General features: G+C 42.3%; 3 protein-coding genes across 6 annotated transcripts; 1 reads left to right on the forward strand and 2 right to left on the reverse strand.

The window, feature by feature from the left end:
* Positions 1-1,392: 1,392 nt before the first annotated feature.
* tor4aa (torsin family 4, member Aa) lies at positions 1,393-9,903 on the reverse strand. 3 transcript variants are annotated; one of them, XM_042080443.1, is made up of 2 exons: positions 9,752-9,903; positions 1,393-3,034 (listed from the first exon to the last, which is right to left on the reverse strand). In XM_042080443.1, exon 2 carries the CDS (start codon positions 3,032-3,034, stop codon positions 1,796-1,798), a length of 1,239 nt encoding a protein of 412 aa, XP_041936377.1. In that variant the 5' UTR covers positions 9,752-9,903; the 3' UTR covers positions 1,393-1,795. The 3 variants fall into 3 exon arrangements, with proteins under 3 accessions (XP_041936377.1, XP_041936375.1, XP_041936376.1); XM_042080441.1 differs by lacking the exon at positions 9,752-9,903 and adding an exon at positions 6,326-6,772; XM_042080442.1 differs by lacking the exon at positions 9,752-9,903 and adding an exon at positions 3,190-3,296.
* Positions 9,020-22,542, forward strand: LOC121698380 (BRCA1 associated protein). 2 transcript variants are annotated; one of them, XM_042080436.1, is made up of 13 exons: positions 9,020-9,401; positions 9,711-9,791; positions 9,967-10,125; positions 10,386-10,599; positions 13,223-13,412; positions 13,900-14,013; positions 14,560-14,708; positions 17,717-17,792; positions 18,155-18,293; positions 18,586-18,695; positions 19,136-19,225; positions 19,623-19,726; positions 20,431-22,542. In XM_042080436.1, exons 3-13 carry the CDS (start codon positions 9,972-9,974, stop codon positions 20,822-20,824), a joined length of 1,734 nt encoding a protein of 577 aa, XP_041936370.1. In that variant the 5' UTR covers positions 9,020-9,401; positions 9,711-9,791; positions 9,967-9,971; the 3' UTR covers positions 20,825-22,542. The 2 variants fall into 2 exon arrangements, with proteins under 2 accessions (XP_041936370.1, XP_041936369.1); XM_042080435.1 differs by lacking the exon at positions 9,711-9,791.
* A 236-nt stretch (positions 22,543-22,778) lies between these two features.
* On the reverse strand, positions 22,779-24,948 carry LOC121698382. The gene is made up of 3 exons (XM_042080439.1): positions 24,632-24,948; positions 24,510-24,529; positions 22,779-24,431 (listed from the first exon to the last, which is right to left on the reverse strand). Exons 1-3 carry the CDS (start codon positions 24,803-24,805, stop codon positions 22,970-22,972), a joined length of 1,656 nt encoding a protein of 551 aa, XP_041936373.1. The 5' UTR covers positions 24,806-24,948; the 3' UTR covers positions 22,779-22,969.
* Between the last annotated feature and the right edge of the window lie 233 nt (positions 24,949-25,181).

The raw sequence follows: 25,181 nt of genomic DNA on the forward strand, positions 1-25,181 counted from the left end.
AAGCTGAAGGAAATAGCTGACCAGGAAGTATCGGAAAGTACAAAGAAAATTTCCAGATACAATTTGAACATCATAATAACTGATATAATTGTGAAACTTAACCACTAAATTTTCTGTCAGACAGTTTTTGTCCACTCAACACATTTTTTATAAAATAATTATATGTAATTATATTATGCAAATTATGCAATTATAGAACAATACTGCTGCACAACGTAAAAGTGGAAAGCATTTTGGGACTTTGTCATCTATTGTTTGTACATAATATCAAAATATTCAGAGAGTCCAGAGAAATATTTGTACACACGCTCAACTGGCACTGCATTAAAACACCTGTTTCTGTAATGAAAAGCATTGCATGGGCACAGGAAAACGTCTGAAAACCATTGTATAGTTTAAACATGATCCTGACGAGCCACCATCTTCTTAGGATCTTAGCTCATTTATGATGGCCTGAGGCAAAGTGGAAAACTGTCCTGTGGTTAGAAGACCAATCAAAAATTTCAATTAATCAAAATCATGGACTTTGCATCCTCCATGCTCAAAAGTCAGCAGGATGGTATTGGGGTGCCTTAGTGCCACTGGCCTTGGCAGCTTGTACATCTAGAAATGCACTAGAAATAATGTAGATTTTAGAGCAACACAGGCTGCCATTTAGACAACATCTTTTTCAAAAAAAGGCCTTGAATATTTCAGGAAGACAATGCCAAACTGCATTCTGCTGAGTCCAGGTGCTCAAATGTCTTGCCTGCAATCCAGACCCGTCACATTTGGAGCAATGTGAAATGAAAACATGACCATGATAATAGGTTAGAACATGATAATAGGTAAGAATGGGACATTTCATTCTCAAAATACAAGGAACTGGTCTCATCAGTTCCTAGATGTTTGAGTGTTGTTAAAAAAGGAGATGGAACACAGTGACAAACATACCCCTGTTCCAACTATTTTTGAGACATAGAAAACAAATGTACCTCCGTGCTACTGCAGGTCACATCTAGCGCATCAACGGGAGAGAACCGAATCCAGTAAGAGAGAGAGAGTTCACCGGAGCGACAAAGATGTGAAATTTAAGTATTTTTTATTATTTAAGGTGTCAACATAAGGACTGAACATAAGGACTCAGTCCTTATGTTGACACCTTAAATAATAAAAAATACTTAAATTTCACATCTTTGTCGCTCCGGTGAACTCTCTTATTTTTGAGACATGTTCCTGGCATTAAATTCAGAATGAACATATATTCACATATCTGTTTCAACAACTGATATGTTGGCTTGGCACTATTCTCAATTAAATAATGGGTTTACATGACATGCATTTCAATTTCATTTTTGCACTTCAATTTCAAGGCCTTATTTTTAGGTCTTGTGAAACACAACACACAGCCCATTCAACAAACATCATTCATCTCTTTATTATTAAAAATAATATATATAAAAAACATTAACAAGAGTAAAAGCACAATGAATGAGGTTGCCCTGATTTTTCCTTCGCTGTTTTTTTCCGACCTTCTTCTCCCCTTCCTTAGGTGTGTTGGCTGGTGTAGTATAATGCAGATGTTTTCACAACAGGGCTTGTTTTTGTCCAAATACATTTCTACATTCTACTCAACTTCTACTTCCAACGAGTCTTACCAGGGGTGCTACTAGAAATTTTGGCTCCTATGAAAGAATATAAAATTGGGCCCCTTAATTACTATTATGCTGGTTATTATGCTCTATGAGGGCCTTCTGCCAGTGCAGGGCTCTTGGAATCGTCCTAACTTTCCCATAACTTATGGCACCCTCGAGCCTCACAGCAAATTGACCTTTGCCACCACCTGCTTGCATCCTGTGCGAGAAAACTCCCGTCCCCCGACAAAATAGTAAGAGATCTCTCCAGCTAGTTGTTCTATGTGTGCAAGGTCGGGGTAGAAACCCTCTCTGGACATCTCGTCCACAAAGCACTGAACGACGTGACTCTTCTCCAGGAGAGTGAGTGTTAAGATCTCGGCATCCTTCCAGAGCAGGTGGCGTTTCACCAGGCTATGCCGCAGCAGAGGCACCAGCTCTCGGCTGACATGCCCACGGCCGTCCCCGGCCAAGCTCGAGGAGGAGTTGTGCAGCACAAACTTGGTGATCTCCTCGTGGCCGTGGTTGCTGATGAGGATGTATATGACGTTGAGGTACTCGTTCATGTGGCGTGAGCGGATCAGCTCGTAGAGTGTGTCCAGAAGTGGGCCCGGCATGTGTTCCACCTCGTCGAAGATGAAGACGGGGATCTTCTCCTCGTCCTCCGCCTGCGTGACCATGTCGGAGACGAGAGTGGACAGACTCTGAGCGCAGCTCACCACCTCATCGTTGGAGGGGCAGTGGTGCAGAGCAAAGTACTGCAGGACCAGCCGTTCCCCAACCATGTAGCGAAAATGCTGGGTCAGGAGGCGACCCAAATGGCTCTTGCCGACACCAGTTGGGCCATGCAAGGACAACACCAGAGGTTTGCTATGGACGTATGTGGATAAGTAATCCTTCAAATGCTCCATAAGATTATCCCGCACCTCTTGCTGTCCAAATACCTCTCTCTTTAGGACCTTCTCTAGACCCTCCAGGTCATACCTCAGCACGTGGTCATCCAGGTTCTCGATGGCATTGTAGATTTGAAGGAACAGGATGATGCACAACAGGAAAAGGCAGTTCTTGGCCCGGCTACGCTCCCGGTCGGGCACAACTTTACGGTACCCATCACTGGGATACAGAACCTTTCCTCGTTTCCTCCTCTTCTTTTTGCGAATAACAGGAGGACTGTTGACCGACTGGGCATCGAAGGTGAATATCTTTGGGCTCGTGCGTGGAGAGGAGAAATAGGGCTGTGATGCACTCATTTCCAAACGCCTCTTTTTGAGGGCTTGGTATTTTTGGCGAATGCGCACAACAGCTTGCACACTCGCAGACAGCTGGGAAAACCTGTGAACGCCATTTTCATGGATGCTCTTGTCTTCCTGGTCCTCCTGTTCCTCTGACCCACTCTCCTCTGTTAGATCCTGATCTCCCATCTAAAAGAATATCAGAAAATGAAACACTGATTAACTACATTGGGAGGCAACCATGTTAAACGAACATTTCCCATTAGTGGAGCAGTTAAAGGAGAACTTGGCAACTATTTCAACGTAATAAATCCGTTTAGAAATCATTTGGATGGTTAAATGACCTGTTCCGCTGAAAATGGGGACTTTTCCCACGGCCCCTAGCGTCCCCAGGCGGAAAACCAACCTTGCAACATTGAGACTACCGTCCCAGAAAGGGAAGTGAGAAACAAGAAACTTGTTTTAAATCGTGTTTCTTACCTTGTAAGATCCACATTGTTCTGCCGAACTTATGCTAATCGTTTCGCTAGCTTGTAAACAAATCCATGTGCTTTATCGTTACCTTTTTCCACAGTTTGAAATAGCCTAATGCACAATTTCTCCAGCAGAGGGGGAAATATAGCTAATCCTGCCAAGTTTCCCTTTAAATTCAATTCGGCCGAGTCTTCAGCTTTTTGAAGGGATTCAGACTCTGCTGAGCCTTGTTTTATCAACCGAACCGAATCCTATGCAGCGAGGCCATAATCATAATATACTTTGAGGGGGACATTGAAGACTGTACTATTGGACACAATAGAGAAAGGATATTATAGATGTATTATAGTACCTCATAGAGGTACTATACTATACACTACCACAGAACTAGAAATATTATAGTGGTAGGCTATGTTATTTTTTCTAGCGGGTTTTTTCACAACACGGTCACTGTTACCCATGGCATCATGGATAATACCCATAAATACACCCACACGCATACACACATAAAGACATATGCACAAACATGCACACACACACACCCTATTACCCCCATCCCCCCAACACCCACACCCAAATAGACACACGCACATTAACCCGGTCATGTCACTTCGCACTTTACAACATAAGAAAAATCAGGCCATACCTGACCCAACTCCTGATACAGGCATGGTTATCCCGCAACTTGACTATGTTCCAGTTACATCAGGGGTGTCAAACATAGGCTACTTGACTATGTTCCAGTTACATCAGGGGTGTCAAACATACGGCCCGCACGTCAGTCCCTCAACAACGAGAGAAAACTTCCCTTGTGTGTGTGTAATGTGTATCACACCAAATTGGCTCACCATACCTTCCCAACTATGCACAGTATCCCATAGCTGCATGCCATCAGCCTATTTACAATTTTCTATCGCGTAAAGTTAGTGAACACGTTATCAAAATTAACGCGCACACATTTTGTTTGAGCAGGAGACAGAATACGCACGCAGGCACAACTAGGCTACTTGTTGTTTTCTTTTACTCGGCTATCTATATATGGCTATAGGGCTGTATCAATTTGTCCAAATGAATAGGTCATTGTAGACGTTGTTGTTCTATTATTGCATGTGGATATTGTTATGCTATATAGGCTACTTTTTTTGCAATGCACTGACCTAAAACCGGGAAACGGACAAATATTGTACACGCGTGAATTTGTTTTTGCGGGGGTGTGGGTGGGTGGGTGTACGTACCATAGCTCTCTCTCTCTCTCTCTCACACACACACACACACACACACACACACACACACACACACACACACACACACACACACACAGTACCTTTCTTAGCCACAGTTAATTTTAGTGGTGATATGTGTTATGGACATTGTTATGCACATTATCGACTGCAGTTTATTCTCATCAATGTCAGTCCATGAATGCATATTGATCAGTTGTTAACTAATACTGTAGGCCTAGAAGTTGCATTTGAAAATGTTACTGTTGTAGGCTGTTTGTTTTTTATTTCAGCCACACTGTTTTAAAGCGGTTAGGACCATTATTTCACAGCAATTTTGAATAAGCCATACTGCAATACCGATTTCATGGTTGCACCATGCACATGTTCGCCGATTATGTGGCCCTCAGTAACCTATAAATCCAATGATGTGGCCCTCTATGAAAATGAGTTTGACACCCCTGAGTTACATCCTCCTGGTCGGCCTCCCAGCCATGTGAAACCCTTCCAGTTGATCCAGAATGTGGTGGCGCACATTTTTAAATATGGCCACCTTGGCCCCTAGGAGCCAAATCCGATCAGACCTACTTAGTGAGTTTTTCCAAAATTGTGAGTTTTACCAAATTGTAATAAGTAATCATTTTTTGTGATTAACTGCCTCACTACATTGAGATTTATGTTTCACATGTGTTCAAAGATCAGTACAAGCGGCGTGAGTGGTCCTGGCCCATCACGATGACATCATCATTCAATTATTTCCTGTTGAGTCTGCCCATTTGCAAATACTTTCAGGGCCCTTCTTGACATTGAAATAGTTTATAAAATGAATGGAGGAAAGGTGCATTGTAGACTGGACATATGCAGCATGGCAGAAAGAAATGTAGCCTACTTATATTTGAGGTCTGATAATGTCCTTAAAACTAGAATCAAAAGAGAGAACTACCTACTACCTACCTACTACCTACAATGCTCTCAAACTCACAAAAACGAATGGTGTAACAGAACAACTAGAAACTAAATCGTGTATAATCTGAAGTGACAACAAAAGCAAGTCATCTCATCTGTAATGTTTCCATGGTCTCTACAATCATGTGCATGTCCATCGCTTACGCAAATTTGTGGTATGGAGCTTATTTGGTTTGGCAGAGTTTAGGCTGGCTTTTCAAAGAATTCCAAAGGACAAAAGGAAAGGGTCGTAGGCTAAGTCGGTATTAGGCTAACCTACTATGAGCGAAATTTCACAAAATCCATGAACACTGACCACAAATGCAATATCGGAAATGTGGAGACATTTAGGGGTTGCATAAACGTTTGTGTTCAGGTGATAGAACTTAAAAGGCGCCCCCCATCACCACCACCCCATTTCTGTGCAAAGGCGACACGACTCAGCATTCCTCACATTCTGTGAGTCCTGAACCCCCGTACAGATATAGTTTCCTTCCTGGAAGCGATATTCTCTTTTACAGGCGCACACCCCTTTGAACAATAAAACTTCCCAGTAAAGGCCACCCTCTGACTTCTGAACGATGGGCTGTTCCAGACCTCGCACAAATAAAAACGCCAAACTGTTTTACATTGGTGCATATTCACCAGCAGCCTCTGCTACGTTTGTCCATCTGATGAAATAAACCACATCGGAAAAGAAAACCGTGCATTTCCGACAGGGAAGTCCATTGTCATGTGCAGATAGCAGCCTATGTGTATCTTCAACAGTATTTTTTTTAGCAAGTTTGCTATGAAGTCAGGGAAAACCAGAGTGTAGTGTGCAGATGAGTTGTGTACTTACCACAGTGGACTCTGCTAAATGTAAGTGCAGGTAGGCTACTATAACCCAATGCACACCTGGTTCCTACTCCTGGTCCATGAAAAACTATGAAGGGACTCTTCTTACGAGACAGCCACAAGTCGCCGACCGAGAAAGTGAGCTAGACTGCCGAAGCGCTGTCTATGTCAGTTTGATTCTGACGATGTAATGACCGCTTCCTTGAAGCTTCTGTCACCCATTTACTCCTCCCTCCTCTTCCATTTCCCAATCGACTAGAAGTAAGCCTATTTGCATATAATGTTGAGAATAACCAAGAAGAACTAGAGAAGTCAGCAAAGCAAATTGGGCCCAAATACAAACACTCTTTGCTAATAAGCCCACGTAAAATTCACATATTTCAAGTTGTTTGATGTTTGAACATGATTTAGCACCATGTAGGCTACATGCCTATTTTTCCTGACCTCAGGAGTCTGTTTAAATAATTTGAAGGCAGTTGCATTTACATAACTGTTGCTGTCTGTGCCAGTCAGTAGTAGCCTATACCATGTACCCTACAGATAAGCTGAAAGCATGTGAAACAGGAAGTGAACCCTATGAGAAAGTGTGTGTGTGGCCCTGTTGTAGCCTACCACAGAGATATCTGAAAGGGAGCAGTAAACTTAAAGCAACACCAAAGAGTTTTTTGTACCTTAAAATAATGTTTCCAAAATTGTTTCCGTGGTTCATCAACTCGTAACAGGGTGAACGGCACTTCTACATTCGCTTCGCGGCCCTGTATCGGCTGTAACCGCACTAAGTTTGCCAGATCGGGTAGCAGGTTTGTAGTTCGATGGAATGAGACATAAGAAACTACAAATCTGACTTGCATGATGTCGCAATACATCTACTTTTATAAAATCATGCAACATATTCTACCTTGTCTATGGACACCGTTATTTGCAAAGCCGTTGCTGGATAAAATAGCGTGCGTGCAACAGAGGAAAAGTTCTTTGGTGTTGCTTAACCTCAAATGAAGTTTGTGTGGTATAAAATAAAGATTAATCATGGTTATTGTAAATGTTAAATAACATGTTAACTAATGGAATGTTCTGCCCCCATTCACACATTCATAATGCATCTAAGCATATCCGATAGTTCAAGACAAGTGGCATTTTCACATTTTTGACCCATACCTCTTCAGTTCACACACCTCAAGCAAACAGTGCAGGAAAAGTGGGTTGCTATGATTTTGCAGTTGAAAAAAGGAACCACAGAATACAATTAGGCCTACATATATTAAAGTTCCTTATCATTTTAAAATCATATCTCTGAATCTCAATTTTGTGGAAGAAGTTTCTATTTTAAGATTGATTTTTTAAAAAAAAAAAAAAAAAAAACAAGACATAATAGGCCTACCCTAAAAAGGTTGATAACAACGTTATGTGCAACATGAAGCATTCTGGGTGTGAACTGGCAATGTCAGAGACTTCATTCTTCATATAATAAGTCAGTATGTGTAGCATCAGAATGAGTTTGAAGCCATTATTAGACATTTAAAAGAACTGCAATGTGTTGCTTTAATTAGAGTATTTCAAGGTCCACATTCATGACTCATTCCTCGAGGTAAACCATGTTTGCATGGATGGAATCTCGTAGAGGTATAAAGTATAAAAGGGTACTCTTAACTGCTTGTGTCATGGAACAACAGAAGGCTATAGCGTGCACATTATACTACATAATTTCAATGATCAGTTACATAAACTCAAATCATTCTCATACCAACTCTTAACCATTGCAGCAATACTGTTTCTACTACAAAAATACATCATGTTATTACAATAACAATAACAATTTATAACAAACTGTTTAGAACAACTGGATCGACGTCATTGAGTTGGTGGTATAGTTGTACTCCCAGACTGTAATGTGTGCAGTTATTGTCAAAATGTCATTCCCATAGCCCGAAGCTGTCATATTCAGCAATCTCTTTTTGTGATCTCTGTGATGTAGCCTACTATTTTCATTGAGCTCTCAGAATGATTCACAGCTGTGGTAATTAATATAATTTCAATAGGGATTTCAAAACAAATTCCTCAAACATGTGAACATCATACATAATGAAGGTGCAACCATTTACACACTACTATCACAAAGACCATTGACGCTTAATCCAGATCTGTGCAGGCTATTTTGGGACCATTGGTCACACCCTCCTTTGTTAAAGCACTGTCAGTATGTCCCAAAAGCAGGTGAATGACCCAGCTCTCTATCAGATGAATGGAAGGTCAAATAACTGGGGATTTTCAGTGGTTGACAGACCTGTTTCTTTATCCAACAAAATGCAAATAGACTGGGGGTACCATAACATTCATATTAGCCTATAAACCTACTTCTCAATCGAGTTGTTGGCTGATTTTGTTGGTATAAGGGCAATCTGCATAATAATATTCATTTATAGGCCTATATATGACAAAATGGAATTAAATGTCATTATGCTTCAGGAGAGAAAAGGTCAACGTATGCAGGGTCAAGTCCATGGCTGACATGCCACATAATCAGAAAATATATCATTATGAAAAAGAAAATGTATTGAAAAAAATCAACAGTGGTATTTTCGTATGCTACTAAAATTGTCACAACTATATACTTTTTTTTTTTTTATCACAGTGCACCAGAGGTTTGGTTAAATTAGAAGTAACTGTTAACAAGACTTTTATTATGAAGGACAGATACCCGGAAATACCGGTGTACTTTTACTGTTGCAAGTGTTGTTCCTGTGATAGCTAGATTACCAGACATGTTACAGTTGGAAAAGAAAAAAACAAAGAAATAATAAATCCGTGGTTATTTTAGAATAATATGTGTAAGTCCATAAGAGGCGGCTTATACAAGCGTTAGATCAAGTTAATCAGTCGTAGTGTGGTTTGCAGTCACCTTAGGTCGGCTGCCTTGGTAGATACGTTAGCTAAACAGCTAACTTATTTCAGACATTTGTTTTGTTTTGTTTGACGTGAACACCACTGTGTATTTGGCTGACACATGAGTGTCTCACTTGTCGTTATCCGTTTGGAGTTAGCGGACCAGTCCCCTCTCCCAAAAGGTTTCCAGTATTGTGCTGGTGAGTATACTAGCTCGATAGACGCTGTTGCATTCTGATGTTATGTAAGTGTATGGGTTAAATTAGCTATCGTGGCTAGCCATACTGCGTAACGGTAGCACTGTCCATCGTCGCATCTTACTTGGGCTTGAATGTCCAAAGCCATAGTAAGTCATGTTGTAGACATGTTTGGCATGTCTTCACGCAGCAGAAATAGTTTGCTAATGGGTAAGATTAGGTCATACTGCCTGACATACAGGAGAAACGCCAGTCACATGTAGGCCAACTCATGTAACATTACCTGTATTTGAAAGATACAAACATTTGCAGGATATTGTGGAGGAAGGCCTGTTCACCATTCTGGAACGTACCTATGGATGTCGGTCAGCCAATAGCGTTGTGGAACATCAGGTGATGTCAATGACCCGAACAAAAGTAATGCGATTTTTTTCAGACCAAGGGAGGATTCCTGTGGTTGCTGCTTAGACTTCTATGGGTGCTGATCTGTGGTGATTCGGGTTCTACAACGCCAGTATAAACACAGTGACCCTTTAACCTTTCTAATCTTCTTCTCTTCTCTTTTCAGTTGACATGTCAGAGGAAGATATGAGAGAGAAGGCCCTGGGAACTGCTAGGGCCTCACTGAGTGGGAAGACTGATTTGGAGAGAACAGCTGTGGTGCACCAGCACATTGGAAGTAGGGCTATGGGCGATATGGTGATTGAGACCATTGGATCCATCTCAGGTTAGTGACAATCTGCCATTCAAAATGTTTACCTAAACTGTGCTCATTTTGCTTGATGGGCTACACACACCAGCGACCTTCTGATCATTTTTGTCAGTGAGGGATTGCCATGTGTTAACCAATCCATTTCAATCCATCCGTCAATCCATTTGTTGAGTTAAGAAATATAGGCTAACAGTGACTAGTTGGTGTGCAAACATTTTTGTATTTACCCTTTGTCACTTCCCTTTTCCTGTGAATCCTGATGAATGAAAATGTAGATAAAGGTGGAGATGAGTCTGGTGGTTCCAGTGAGAATGATCAGGTTTCCAAGGCAACCGAGGACAGGCCATCAAGTCGGAGTGTGAAGGAGGGCACAGAGGGGGGCAATGCCCCTGAGTCGCCCTCCAAGCAGCTGCCCGACCAGATCTCCTTCTTCAGCGGGAACCCCTCCGTGGAGATCGTCCATGGCATTATGCACCTCTACAAAACCAAGTGAGTTCCCTCTGGTCTCTCAGTTAGTTAAAGGCGCAGTCAGCGATTTGTATGCGATTTCAAGCTCATACTTTTTTTTTTTTCACTAGATTCAGCAATCATCTCCTCACGATCCGCTAGCTGCCCATGAGTCCATGAGTAGGCCTAAGCTGTAAATAAAACAGGTCTCTGTCAGGCGCCACCATCTGAAAGCAAATAAAGAGGGGGCAGCCTTTCCCTCAAACCAAAAAACGAAACCCTGTGTGGAGTTTTTCTGAGTTTGCTGAAGGTAGTGGTGATCTCTGGTGTGTTTCGTTTGGTCCTTGGTTACAATAAAATTTACATTGTTTTGGACAAAAGATTCCTCTAATAATTTTAAATATAAACCTAAACAAATGACTTCTTGCGCTATCGTCGACAGTACCTTTAAGGTGTATGGTTGAGCCTCTGGTCAAAATACAAACCCAATGCTCTTTGGACAAGTTAAGTTCTTCAATAAAAAATGAGAGCATTGGAATTCTCTTCCTTGATGTGAGGTAGCATAGTTAGTCAGCAGAGTTTGTAGATTTAGTCTGTAAAATTGGTCGATGGTGACAGAAGTGGATTCTGATTTTATCACGGGTGGTACTCTTTAGACCTGAAAAGTGAATGTGAATATACAATTAGGTATGGAACAAAATGGATCTATGTAGCTTTTAGTATGAATGTTGTTTATGAGCACATGAACATGCTGATTGGAATCATGTTTCAAACCAAATTTTATATTGAGAAAAAATATTGAAATGGCATTCTGCAAACAGGCCTAGAACTGAAAGCTCCGCTCAGACTCCAGGTGTTTTTTTTCTTCTTTCTTCTACGTGACTTTTGACCCCATGTAAAGCTCATGATTATATCACACATATTGGAAACATGCTACTTTGGCGGAAAATGGAGCCCCTGGCACGTAGTGCTGGCAAAGCACTTCTTCTGACTGTGTCTCATGACTTAGAATCTGTGATGTTTTTGAAGTTCATGGGATAGTTTATCTCGCTAATTTCATTGCCCTACGTTGGTATGTTTAATGTCTGCATTACTTCTAGGTACAGCAACTAATGATTAGATCAAAAATGAGGATTGCAACATGGACAATCCAAGTGGATCTGATCACTTGCAATATATAAGGCAGACAGTCAATCATGAAAATCGGAATTTGCTTAGATCAGTGCAGTGCCTGTTCAAACATATTATTCCTGTTGTAAACCCGTAGCCCAATTATATGCTACGCAGGTAGGCATGCTTTCAAAATAAGATGATTGGTGGGGGGGGGGGGAACATCATTACAGCTAAGCATTCAATAATGAATACTGAATATGATATGATAATACATTAACCTATAATAAATGTGCAGTGAGCAAAATTTAGGCATGGCTGCATGTGACATTTTTACAGATCAAAATGACATAAGCCTAACAGCTGTTTTGAGTTAAGGCTATATGTTTATTGTTAAATTTGGGACAATTAGCATATTGCTCGTTTCAATTTGTGACCTTGCAGTCAGAATCATTGTTTGTTTATTCAAAATTCCAAGTCCAAGTGGCCTGGGCTATTCGAAGTGTAGTTTATTGCTAATCATTTTTACCTTGTTTTGAATAGACACTGCATGCATACCTGTGTTTGTTGACGTGTTGTTGCAAAATCTGCAGTCATTTTATACAAGCAAACCGCATACAGGGAGTCTTTATTGTTGAGACCAGACATGATTTCTTACTCGTGCCCGTAGCCAGACACCAGCCAAGTTTGAAATCAATCGGAAGAACGGCTCGACAGATATGGGGTTAACACACAAACGCACGCACACACAGACAGACAGACGTCCCTGCAATTCATAGATATAAAATCTGATTTGAACTGACAGTGTGAGCCAAGCATTATGATGTTAGGAAGTCCATGCCAGACTTCCAAAAGGAATTGAACACACAGCAGGGGAGGGGTAGAAATCTCTGCAGAATACTTGGCAGATTTATTGCTCATTCCTCGCGTAGAGCGTACAAATGTGCCAGGATAATCAGATTCATTGATGATTGCTGATTGATGACAGTAGCACATTCCTGTCTCCTTTTGCATGCACATTTTTGCTAGTAGCATTTCATGGATTTATTTGGGCTTACTGTGGAATGGTCTATTCGTTATTTTGTAGTGATGTGGTGACCAATCATCCTCCTGTGTTAGTTAGTAAATCAACGTCAACACCTGGGAAAGGTATTTATCTGCTGAATCTGGAAACTGTACTGAAAGCTGCAGACAGTAACTTAAGTAGTCTTAAAGTTAAAGTTGACGGTATCTAGCAGATAATTTTATCTGAACCATCACAAACTTGTAACTGCAGGTTTGGGAATTGAACCAACCGATCGATTGTTAGGCGGTGACGTTACCACTGATCCGCCAGTCTTGTAAGCAGCAGTGTGCCTAATGTGCTTTAGCTTTCGGCATGTTAATCCTACTGCAAAATCATACTACATGTATGCACCTCAATGTATCAATCTGCAGTAGCCCTTAGGCCTTTTTGTCATAGTCTCCTTATCATGCATTCTTCACGAGTCATTCACTTACTTCTTACCATAGATCCGTGTGTCTGTCTGTCTGTCTGTCTGTCTGTCTGTCACAGTAAGATGACATCCCTGACTGAGGACGTGAGGAGGAGTGCTATGCTGTGCATTCTGACTGTGCCGGCCACCATGACCAGCCATGACCTCATGCGCTTTGTGGCGCCCTTCAATGACGTCATGGAGCACATGAAGATTATCCGCGACTCCACGCCCAACCAGTACATGGTGCTGGTCAAATTTAGAATGCAGGTCAGTTCATAGTCATTCACAACAGCCAGCGCCCACTAACACTGTACACTCCTTGTGACGGTAAAGTTGTGACTGTAAAGACGGTCTAGTTGTTTGGAATTCAGAGTAGAACAAACATTTACATAGAATTTATGATGGGCATTTCAGCATTGTTTTGACACCTGTTTGATTCCACAGAATATGTACTTGGGTGTCATCTATTTATCTATCTACTGTGTAACAGTACATTTGCATTTCTAAATACGTACATTTCCCATGATATTGGCACAGATAGCAACTCAGTCATATGAGCCAGCATGTTGCATAAAACCACATTATTCAAAACCCTTGTTTGTGAGTTGAGTTGGGTTTAGTTCATCTGAAGGGACATTGTGTCATTGTGACATGTCATTGTGTCTTAGATGCCATGAATTTTGAACAGCTTGAAGAACACAGTACTTATTGGGCAGGGGTCCAGTCCTGACGTCCGTGTGTTTGCTTTTCCCAGGCTGATGCAGACAGTTTCTACACCGCCTGCAATGGTCGCCAGTTCAACTCCATTGAAGAGGCGGTGTGTCAGCTCGTCTACGTGGAGCGGGCTGAGGTCATCAAATCGGAGGAGGTGTGGAGGAAACTTTCACAACCCCTGTTTGATCTTTACAGTTGTCAGAAGGGCGTTTTTCAAATTCCTCACTTAAATGCCGAGCTCTAAAACCATTGTAGCCATTGTAATCAGTCATGTAAACCATTTTGGTAAATATTTCCCACACTGAGGATTTGAATGGTATCTTTTGTCAGGCTTTATCTTTAATACCTTACAATGATATGCTGTTTTATTTGAACTACAAAAAGGCAGATTTGATAATTAATTTATGACATTTTAGCCATTATCCAAGCAATGGTCACATGCCAGTTAGTTGTGCCTATATATGGACATTTGCAGGCATTTACTGACGTAAGTCCACACGTGGGCATGGGGGAGCAGCAGTAACACCATCTCCCGGGTCAGTCCAGGTCCACTTCCCGTACCCGCCCGTTTGCAAACGCGTGTCGCTTTGGATAAAAGCGTCTGCTAAATGCCGGTCAACTTCAACGTTAACATGGAATTGATTGGTGCAAGTGGATTTACTCTCGTCTCTCGTCTCCATTCTGGCTGCGTCATCCGCAGGGGGCCAGTCTGCCGGTGATGGATCTCACGGAGTTGCCTAAGTGCACGGTCTGCCTAGAGCGGATGGATGAGTCGGTCAACGGAGTCCTCACCACCCTCTGCAACCACAGCTTCCACAGCCAGTGCCTGCAGCGCTGGGAGGATGCCTCGTGAGTTGCCCCATTAAAATCTCTCTCTGTCTATTTCTCTCTCTCTCTGTCTATTTCTCTCTCTGTCTATTTCTCTCTCTGTCTGTTTCTCTCTCTGTCTGTCTCTCTGCTTGTAATGACTCAAATTTGAAGAGGCTTGCGCTGCATTTGCATTGGTTTATTTGCTGCTTTTTATGTTGTGTTTTCTCAGAAAAGTGATGCTTAATTATAAAAAAAGAGGGTATAAATAGAACAAATCATTTACCTTACAGTTGCATACGGGTCATTCCATGTCAGTTCAACCAGGGCCCACGCACTTAGGTCTCAAAAAATTCAGAAAAAATTACCAGGTGTACCTATGTTACCCAGGAGACACACTGTAAAATTACTCTTATGTAAGATCAATACTTTCCAAGATACAGCCAGTTTTATAGGGGGAGGGGGTGTCGATTTTGCTCGGCCTCTTTTTTTTTGTCAAAGTTCACAAGCCCACAGCGCAAGAACTAAACCATGTAGGAGGCTCAAATTGTGCATGCTGGTACATAAATAGGAATAGTATGTAGCAAAATCGTCAAATACAAATTTTATTGGAGTTTTTGGCTGGGTTCTGTTTAAGCCTTCAGAAGACATATTTTTACTCAACATAGGCTCTTGATTTATTTTTCTTACTGAGATAAGTAGAAACACTCACAAAAAACAATGAACAGAAAATAAATCCCTTCAGGGTCTGAACAGCAGACCTCACAAGTCTGAAAAATCATTTTGGTTATCATTTTCAGAGCACCCAAACACCTTGTGGGGATATACAAAGATTTTTTAAATAGGGTTTTCTTTATTCTCCATGATCTTTTATTTTTAAAAACACCAATTTAACTTGTCTTATGCAAATCTTTCTTTTTCACTATCCACCCTGAACATGGGCAAAATGCCCCATTGACATCAATATGTTTTATATAGAGTCACCACACTGCCACCTGTGGTTGTATAGAGTAACCTGTGGTAGCTCTATACAAAACATATTGATGTCAATGGTGCATTTTGCCCATGTTCAGGGTGGATAGTGAAAAAGAAAGATTTGCATAAGACAAGTTAAATTGGTGTTTTTAAAAAGAAAAGATCATGGAGTAAAGAAAAAAATATTTAAAAAATCTTTGTATATCCCCACAAGGTGTTTGGGTGCTCTGAAAATGGGACCAAAATGATTTTTTAGACTTGTAAGGTCTGCTGTTCAGACCCTGAAATGATTTATTTTCTGTTCATTGTTTTTTGTGAGAGTGTTTCTACTTATCTCAGTAAGGAAAATAAATCAAGAGCCTATGTTGAGTACAAATATGTCTTCTGAAGGCTTAAACAGAGCCCAGCCAAAAACTCCAATAAAATTTGTATCAACTTTGAGGGACAGCTATGACCATGCAGGATTATCCAGACCAAACGTGACGATTTTGCTACATACTATTCCTATTTATGTACCAGCATGCAAAATTTGAGCCTCCTACATGGTATAGTTCTTGCGCTGTGGGCTTGTGAACTTTGACAAAAAAAAAGAGGCCGAACAAAATCGACACCCCCCTCCCCCTGTAAAACTGGCTGTATCTTAAGTATTGATCTTACATAAGAGTAATTTTACACTGTGTCTCCTAGGTAACATAGGTACACCTGGTAATTTTTTCAGAATTTTTTGAGACCTAAGTGCGTGGGCCCTGGTTGAATTGACGTGGAATGACCCATACATAAATGCTGGATACATTTTAGTGATCTATTGTGTCATGGTAGCCATCATTCAGCTGTGTCATTTACATTTAGCATCTGCTAACTTGTTATTACATGTAGCAGCGGCAGCATGATGATGCTATCTGGTAATTTACTGTGTATGTAGTAATTACTGTACATGATGCCATAGTGACATCTGATGTACTGCCTCATATGTAAGATGCGGTGTGTACATTAAATGGAGGCTGAAAATACGCTTAGTGTGGGTGGGGGATTTCCAGAGTGTTAGTAGGCTGGTGCCCACGTAGGTGCATTGAGTCATGGTCGTCAACCACCCGAGTGTTCCTTTCATACCAATGGGGCATGAACACACTGCCAGTCATTTTCTGCCCAATTGCACTTGGTCTTCATTTGACACACACTGTCTGTCTGGCTGACACACACACACACGCACACACACACACACACACACACGCACACGCACACGCACACGCACACAGACACACACAGACAGACACACACAGACACACACAAGCCTCACTCATATACATACACATCTAAAAACATTCAGAGGTGTGAATCTGTGGTTTCTCTTGTGGTTGATCTTTAACCTAACCGAAAGGACTGGGTGCTTCTTTTGGATTCCAGTAAAAAATGCATTTATGTTGGTGTCACTGAAATGCCTTTGTACCATTGTGTTGGTTGAGCGTTTTCATAGCACAGGTGAACAGTGTTTTCCATCGGTATTGTTCTCAGCCTGCAACCACAATATACCGGTGAACACTGAGGACCCTTATTTAAATGCTGGGGCGAAGCTTGCTTAATAACTATGCAAAATCTATTTGCAAATGTACTACCACGAGAAACATCCCAAGCATGATCACTAGCAGCTAGCACTAACTTTGCCCAGCATTTGAATGATGGCCCTGAGTATAATGGCCCTGAGTGTATTACCACGGGAAACATCCCAAGCATGATCACTAATAATAATAATAATAATAATAATAATAATAATAATAATAAGCAGCTTTATTTGTATAGCACCTTTCATACACAGAATGCAGCTCAAAGTGCTTTACATTTAGAGCATGCAACACAATAATAGAGTCAGTCAGTCATTATTAATCACTTTCACTTTGATAGCAGGTCAGCTAAAAGCTGCCTCAAGTCACGTGATGCCGTTAGTCCGTGCACAAGAACTTTGCTCATAGACTGACTTTGCAGCTTTGCCCAGCATTTGCGTGATGGCCCTGAGGGTGCAGTAGCGGGCTGTTGGTCAGCTGCTTCAGAGCCTCTGGTGTCTGTTGTCGCCCTTTCAGGTGTCCCGTCTGCAGATACTGCCAGACGCCAGAGCCTGTGGAGGAGAACAAGTGCTTTGAGTGCGGCGTGCAGGAGGTAACAGTTCATCCATTTAAAAAGGTCCACATGTCATGTGGGAATGTTCTTCACTGGGCATTCCCAAACCAAAGGCTTTGTGTGGAACTTTTTCCACATTGGAAACCCTTTGTTTTGGTAAACAGGCTCTGCATAATTGGCAGTAGTTAAAAAGATGATTGTCAAGGAATCACTTAAAGAGATTTGGAAAGCAGTGAGCATTGAACTTTGATAAATAGATCATTATGCTTCTTAAGTGAATATATGCTGTCTATAATGTTATAAACTATCTGAAGAAGGTGTATAATTTTAAGTGTAGAAGGTACCACCAGACATTTACACTTTACATACATTTACACAGTATTTATTCTGTATCCCCCCAGAACTTGTGGATCTGTCTGATCTGTGGGCATATTGGGTGTGGCCGGTACGTCAGTCGCCATGCCTACAAGCACTTTGAGGAGACGCAGCACACCTACGCCATGCAGCTGACAAACCACCGTGTGTGGGACTACGCCGGAGGTACAAAACCACCGCTCGAGGTCGTGACCTCGACCTGCCGCCTTCAACTGAGCCAGGCTGAAAGCGTAAATAGAGCTGGAAGTCATTGCACCTATGCACTGGGCTTTTGAAGAGAGAGAGAATGATTCAGTTTCTACTTCAGGGTCCATTAGTGTACATTATAGCTGGGTGGGTCGGCCAGTTAGACTAACCCATTCAGCTGTGGTCCTCTTTACAGCCACTTCTTGTATAATAACTGACCTGTGTGTGGACCCTGCTCCATTGCTGATGCCTCGTTTTGTGCTCGGGCCAGATAATTACGTCCATCGCCTCGTGGCCAGTAAGACGGACGGGAAGATGGTGCAGTACGAATGTGAAGGAGACACGTGCCAGGACGAGAAAATCGATGCTCTACAGTTAGAGGTAATGTCGGTGCACCATAATATGGATGTGTACATATTCTTGTACCACACTTGCCACAACATTGGTTCTTTAACTGCAGTGGCTGCAGATTGACAGCATAGGCTGTCACACGACTGACCGCAGGTTTGCTGCAGCTGTTTATATACTGCATTGTGTATGATGCCTGTAGTGATATTGTCGCTGTGTACAATTAATAAAATACTAACATCGTAACTATTAGTAATACTACTGTGACAACAGTACAGTTGCAGCCATTAGTAGTCATGCTAGTTATTACGTTTTTGTTTTGCCTGTAGCAGCACCTACGACTGCATTTATCAGTAAACATGAGCCTTGGTACAGCAGCTATGCAGCCATGGCTACGAGGTTCTTAATTGGTTTCCTCTGAAAAGGAAAGAACTGAAAAGAATTAAATAAGCGTGCGTGATTTCTTCCCACAGTACTCCTACCTACTGACCAGCCAGCTGGAGTCGCAGCGCATTTACTGGGAAAACAAGATCGTCCATCTGGAAAAAGACACTGCGGAGGAGGTGGCTGTTTTGACATGAAGGATTTTCTTTCCGGCCCTCCAGTTCTCACACATGTCACCCTAGCCATTAGTTTCCTTTATGGTTGGACTTCCTCGTTGTGCCAGACATATAGGGCCCAACATGTGCGGTCAGCTGACTTGCTCTGGTAGCAGTTACGGTTATAATCATATTAGAAGACAGGGAGCATAAGGATACTTAGGATAAGGATGGCCTATAGTTGCACTGCTTTCTCTGTCCTCGCTTCAAGTTTTGTTGTCATTTTCCTGCTCTGTTGGCAGATAATTCTGCTTATTTTGAGCATAATTTCCAGCAAAATATTTCAAATACATTTCAGTTAACAACATTGTCTCAAAGTTTCTACAAACACATGTTCTCATACACCTGTCTGTGTCTGCAGATTAATAACATGAAAGCCAAATTCAAGGAGACTATTGAGAAGTGTGACAATTTGGAGCTCAAGCTGAGTGAACTAACCAAAGAGAAGCAGTCCATGGAGAAGAAGTAAGTACACTACTTCAGTCTTTGTTTTGATGTATTTTAGTGTATTTATTAATGAATAAAAAAGTATAACAGACAAGTCAAAGTTCTCTCAACTTCAGTAAGACTAAACGAAAACCAGCCAGGGCTGCCCATCATGTCAAGAGTTGAAATATCATGAAATAACCTTGGTAACTAGAAAGGCGTCACCCTGTCAGGAAGTGTTCAAAATTGTGTTCTCATTGAATAGCGGTGGTTTCCTCTTCTGTGAAATAATAAAAAAAAAAAAAGTTAATATTGTACTGACACATCTTTCTGCCTCTCACATTTGGCCACTGCATGCTGTGTTTGTTGCTAGAAATGTAGAAAGTTGTTATTTTCACTTCTATGTTTAGTCTTTGTTCCTGTATTCTGTCTATTTTCTCACTCACACTGTGTGTTCACTGTGTGCTGAGTGTTTCCCTCACGGGATCAAATAAGTATATATACTTATACTCACTTATACTTATTGACTCTCTCCATCCCTTCCTCTTATTTATCCTCTCATTCTTTTTGTTTTTGATGCTGATTTTCTTCTCTCTCTCCCCCCCCCCCTCTCTCTCCCTCTTTTTCTCTCTCTCTCTCTCTCTCTCTCTACCTCCCTCTCTTCCTCCCTCCCTCTTTCTCTCTCTCTCTCTCTCTCTCTCCCTACCTCCCTCTCTCCCTCCCTCTCTCCCTCCCTCTTCCAGGTGCACCCAGTTGAACACGCGCCTCAGCAAGCTGACGCAGGAGCTGCGCGAGGAGCAGGAGATGAACCGCTGCCTGCGCGCCAACCAGACGCAGCTGCAGGCCCAGCTGCAGGAGGAGGAGCGGCGGGAGCGCGAGGCCATCGGGCGCAAGGACGCCGCCATCGCCGAGCTGCAGGAGCAGCTGCGCGACGTCATGTTCTACCTGGAGACGCAGCAGCAGATCAACCGGATGCCCGCCGACGCCCGCCAGGAGATCCAGGAGGGGCAGATCAACATCGCCGCCGGACCGGGCCAGGCGACCGCCGGACAGTCCTCCGGCGCCGGCGGCTCGGCCCTCGGAGGAGCAGGGGGGAAGCTCGGGGGCAGGAAGGGACGCTCCAAAAGGGGGAAGTAGAAGGCAGAAAGAGAAGAAGGGTAGCCGGCGAGCCTCCCTGAGCCAGTGGGGAAGCGTTAGTTATAATCACACATGCCAGTGCACTCCCCTCCCTCTTTTGCCATGACCGCACAACAACGTCAGCCCCTTGCACATTTTGTTTGCAGACAAACACACACACACACACACACACACACACACACACACACACACACACACTAAACATGATGCTACACAACATAGGGCTGAAAATGGTTGGTGAGGGACAGAGGGCATGCGCAGGCCTCTAACACTGGACTCATTCGTGTAGCTCTTGCCTTTAAAGCAGAGCTGTCATCACATACGGAAGTGTGGTGTAAGCGCTAGGATGCACACTTGCACAAAACACACACACACACACACACACACACACACACTCAGAGTCAAAAAACACTTGCATAACTGGAGTGCAATTTAGCCATGTTTGTAATTTTACCATCTCCCTTTGTGTGTTCTGTGGCGTGGTTGGCACATGCTGTGTATCTCTCGTGGCTCTCATGCGTTTGCCGGCAGGCACTTGCCAATAGCTGACTCACCAGAGGGGAAGGCAAAGCCCTTTAGGTGTCATTTATTTCTGTGTGTGTGTGTGTGTGTGTGGTCCATGTAGCCTGTAGTCGTGTTCCGCTACGTCACCTGAGAACTTACCTGTAATAACAGGACAGAGGAACTGGAATGCATTGCTCACCCTCGTCAAAGAGCTTGCACTGTCTGCGCTGCGACTATAAAAGATATATCTAATGATTGATCATGAAGGAAGGGCATAGCGTGAAGTCACTGCACTATGTCAAACACACCATCTCAGAACAGTATTTCCTTCTTGATCACACTTGTGTGTTCTCAAGCCAGATCTCATTGCAAGATATATCAGCAGGAAGAGAGCTATGCCGGGCAGGTACAGTAGTGTGTTGGCTTGTGTCCAGGTTCCTTATTTCCCCATTGCCCAGGGTGTGTGATTTGTTGACAGCTCTGTGCAGATTCCCACAGGAGGTGTGTTCAACTAAACAAACAAACAAACAAACAAAAAAAAAACCTGCCGATAAAAAGGTGTATTTTTTGCCAGGTGCCTATACCTTATTAAATTAATTTAAGTTGACTCTTTTCATTTATTTTGTCTTTTTACGCTAAAGTGATGCTGTATTTATTCAGTGGGAAGCACAAGTAGATTTTAGTTAATACATTTTTTTTAAGAGCCAAAACATTTCAGTACAAGTTCTTCTGTTAACAGAAAGTTGTTTTTTTTTTGTACAAATAGTTATGTTGGAAAGTAACACTACTTTTGAAGGATGTTCGCTTGGCTACTTCCTTAAGTTTCCTGTGTTTTCCTGCACAGACATGTACAATCTCACCAGAATGTCAAGGGCTTGAGAGGTTGACATTTTACTTTTTTGAGAGTTATCATCAATCTGCTGATTAATGATTACAACATGGATCAGACTGTGTTAGCATTACCTCAAAACTTTGAACAATGTCAACCACTGTCCACCCCTTCTAGCCTCAGCAGTGATGCCCCCCCAATATCTCACTTGATATGATCCCTGCCACACCCAGTAAGGTTAAGAAAAGGTCATATACTTAGCTCAGTTTAGCTGCTGCAAATGCTGACAATATAAAGAAAAACAAGATAGAATAATCTCATCTGCACAGGGGCCGCAGTGAACTTCATGATCACTTCAGTCTTAATAAACCTTTAAAGAAACACATATCAGTGGTGGTGGTGTTATTATTTTCTTACTCAGCTGTTCAGTGTTCATGGCACAAGCTGGATAACTAATAACATGTAACCTAATTATATTTATATATATATATATATATATATATATATATATATATATATATATATATATATATATTTATTAATTATAATGAATTAGAATATATAATATCTTTTTATTTTGTATTTTATTTGATGATAAAGTTGAGACCACAGTGCCCAAGATATATTTTACCATTTTTATTTTTGTTACACAAAATGACTTTAATATATTGATTATGGTGTATGTGGGTTGTCATAAAAATATGTGTGTTCTTATGGCCATACATAAAATAATTCTACGGGCCAGTCCATTAACTTTTTCAGGGTGTTGTGTTTAAGAACCACAAAGTAGATGTTTGTCCCCTCTTTCTTCCTCAGGAGAGCTTGGCAGAAGTGATCTTGGGTCGAGAGGCGGTGGCCATCTTTGCCACAGAAAGGCTGTAGGGAGTCTGCTTCCCCTGCAGGTGTGCCTCGCGCTTCTGGGTCAAGTTCTGCTCTATCCGGTTCAGGCTGAACTGGTTTATGAACGTTACGGCTTGCCTTCCTTTGAGAGGCCCCTTCTTCACAGAGTCGTCCTGTGTCGTCTGTGTGGAGATGATGGCAGAGATGGACATGAGGTGAGAGCGATGAGATGGTCTGTGGAAGGTGAGACGGTTGGCCAGCCTATGTCTGTTGCTGATGTCCAGTTGTTTCATGCCCAGTTTTGTCTCATGCTTCATACTCAGGCTACACTCATTTTTTGCATCCATTTTCTCTCCCAGGTGATCATCCTGTTGAGATTTGTATGGAGTCTCAGGGTTCTTTAGGATATCTGGGTGTTCTACCAGATGGAAGATCGGCTTGGGTTTGGGCCCATCCAGTTCCTTGAGGTTCATCGGATACCTGTTCTGTATCTTCTTCAGCCAGTGACCAGGCAGCTCCCTGTGACCTTGCGCAACTCTCGCATCACCTGTGCTGCTGGACAAACGCTGAAGGGCAATCTGCTCGCCGACATACTTGACAACAAGCTCTGGAAACCCCCAGAGTTGTTCACTCAGCTTACGATGCAAGTGGAATTCCAGCTTCTGTAAGAACACCTGGGAGTTTACGGATACTTTGGTCATTTCAGGGGATGGCTGCATAGTCGGTGGAGAGACAGCAGATGGCAGAATGGAGCCTGTTGTCAGGTCCTCTGTTGTGGTCTTTACTCCAGATGCTTTCTGGGCATATTTCAGTCTCGCAGGAAGCAACATCCTCACTATCTGGATAACCAAAATGGCAAACTTCCAACGCCCGCGGGGAGATTTTCTCAGTAGTGTGACTTTGGGGAATGTTGACGTGGCTCGTCTGGTTACAATATCAGCTTTACATCTTGCACTGGGAACTGTGGAGCTTTCGGTCATCTCGTGTTTGCCGGAGGCTGCCTCTGGAGATGACATTGTTGTGTGAAAGTAAAATGGCCTCTCATGTGAGTGAGTTGGCTGACTACAAGGCAGATGCTCCAAGGCCAACAAAACAGAAGAATTCCTTAATTCTTCTGGTACATGGTGAGGATTGGCTTGGTAAAAGCTTGTCTTGCTTTGTTGTCGGTGTAGATGCCGAGTACTGGGTCTCCTACTTCTCGAGTGGATGCTGGAGCCGCTCTGTCTACAACTGCCACTCTTCTGTGAGGTGGATCTACTGCTGCATCCCGAAAAGGACGGCTCGTAATACGAGGAGGAAAAATCAGAGGATGACGAGTCTTGGAGGCTGCACTGTTTGAGTTGCACTTCATACTTTTCCAGTCGCTGTATAATCCTGTTGTAGAAAGTGAGAATGGCATCCATGCCACCGATACTACCATAATGTCTACGCTTCCTGGATAGAGGGGAAAACATATTTACAAAACTAATAATTGGACTGGGAGAAACATGTGTTTAACTTGTAGGAAGTTACCTGAGGGGCTCTGATCCATCCTGTAGGAGGAAAATAATAGATAATGAGCACCTTTTTGAAATCAGAACCAACCTCAAAGTATTCAAATCAGGTCAGGTCACATCATGTTTTCCTTAGCCTACCTCACTGAAGATTCCCCAGGATCCAATAAGTCTCCAGAGTATATAGCAGCAAAGTATAGCTAGCACAATATGGGCATTATCATATGAGATTAATCCAAATCTTTCCTCAACAACAAATTCAGGAAATGTTCCTAAGGTCTTTGGGACACGAAATCTGAAGTTTGTGTTTAACATTTCCGAGTATCCACCCAATATGGTGGTCGGATTAGTCAAACACAAATCAAAACTGTGGCTGTTCCGGAAAAGTGAAACTGGTCCTGAAAAGAAAGATAGGCCTACCACTAGTCTGATGTGACGCTGCTTCTTTATGACGCAGGGAGACGCAAAGCAAGCGCTGGTGCGCGGGTAATCGGAACGTTCTACTTTGACATGCAGTCAGATCGGTTTCAGTGAGAGCAACACAAAAACGCCTAGGCTATGTGTTCTAGCCTGTAAAATATTGATATATATAATTCTGTTCTTATTCTCCTAGACCCCTTTGCTTGTTGATAGGCTGACCTTACCTGTCTAAATGTCCAGCATTGGTGAAAGATTTAGGACTCTGACGTCC

This window comes from Alosa sapidissima, chromosome 23 (assembly GCF_018492685.1).
Source record: "Alosa sapidissima isolate fAloSap1 chromosome 23, fAloSap1.pri, whole genome shotgun sequence".
NCBI lineage: Eukaryota > Metazoa > Chordata > Actinopteri > Clupeiformes > Clupeidae > Alosa > Alosa sapidissima.

Bases quoted from the DNA above. Each gene is read 5' to 3' on its own strand.
- tor4aa (XM_042080443.1), bottom strand. From the start codon at position 3,034: ATGGGAGATCAGGATCTAACAGAGGAGAGTGGGTCAGAGGAACAGGAG.
- LOC121698380 (XM_042080435.1), top strand. From the start codon at position 9,323: ATGAGTGTCTCACTTGTCGTTATCCGTTTGGAGTTAGCGGACCAGTCC. The intron at 13,413-13,899 runs GTCAGTTCATAG...TGCTTTTCCCAG, and splicing joins TGGTCAAATTTAGAATGCAG to GCTGATGCAGACAGTTTCTA. The intron at 18,294-18,585 runs GTACAAAACCAC...TGCTCGGGCCAG, and splicing joins TGTGTGGGACTACGCCGGAG to ATAATTACGTCCATCGCCTC.
- LOC121698382 (XM_042080439.1), bottom strand. From the start codon at position 24,805: ATGTTAAACACAAACTTCAGATTTCGTGTCCCAAAGACCTTAGGAACA. The intron at 24,530-24,631 runs GTAGGCTAAGGA...TTCCTCCTACAG, and splicing joins CCTGGGGAATCTTCAGTGAG to GATGGATCAGAGCCCCTCAG. The intron at 24,432-24,509 runs GTAACTTCCTAC...CCCTCTATCCAG, and splicing joins GATGGATCAGAGCCCCTCAG to GAAGCGTAGACATTATGGTA.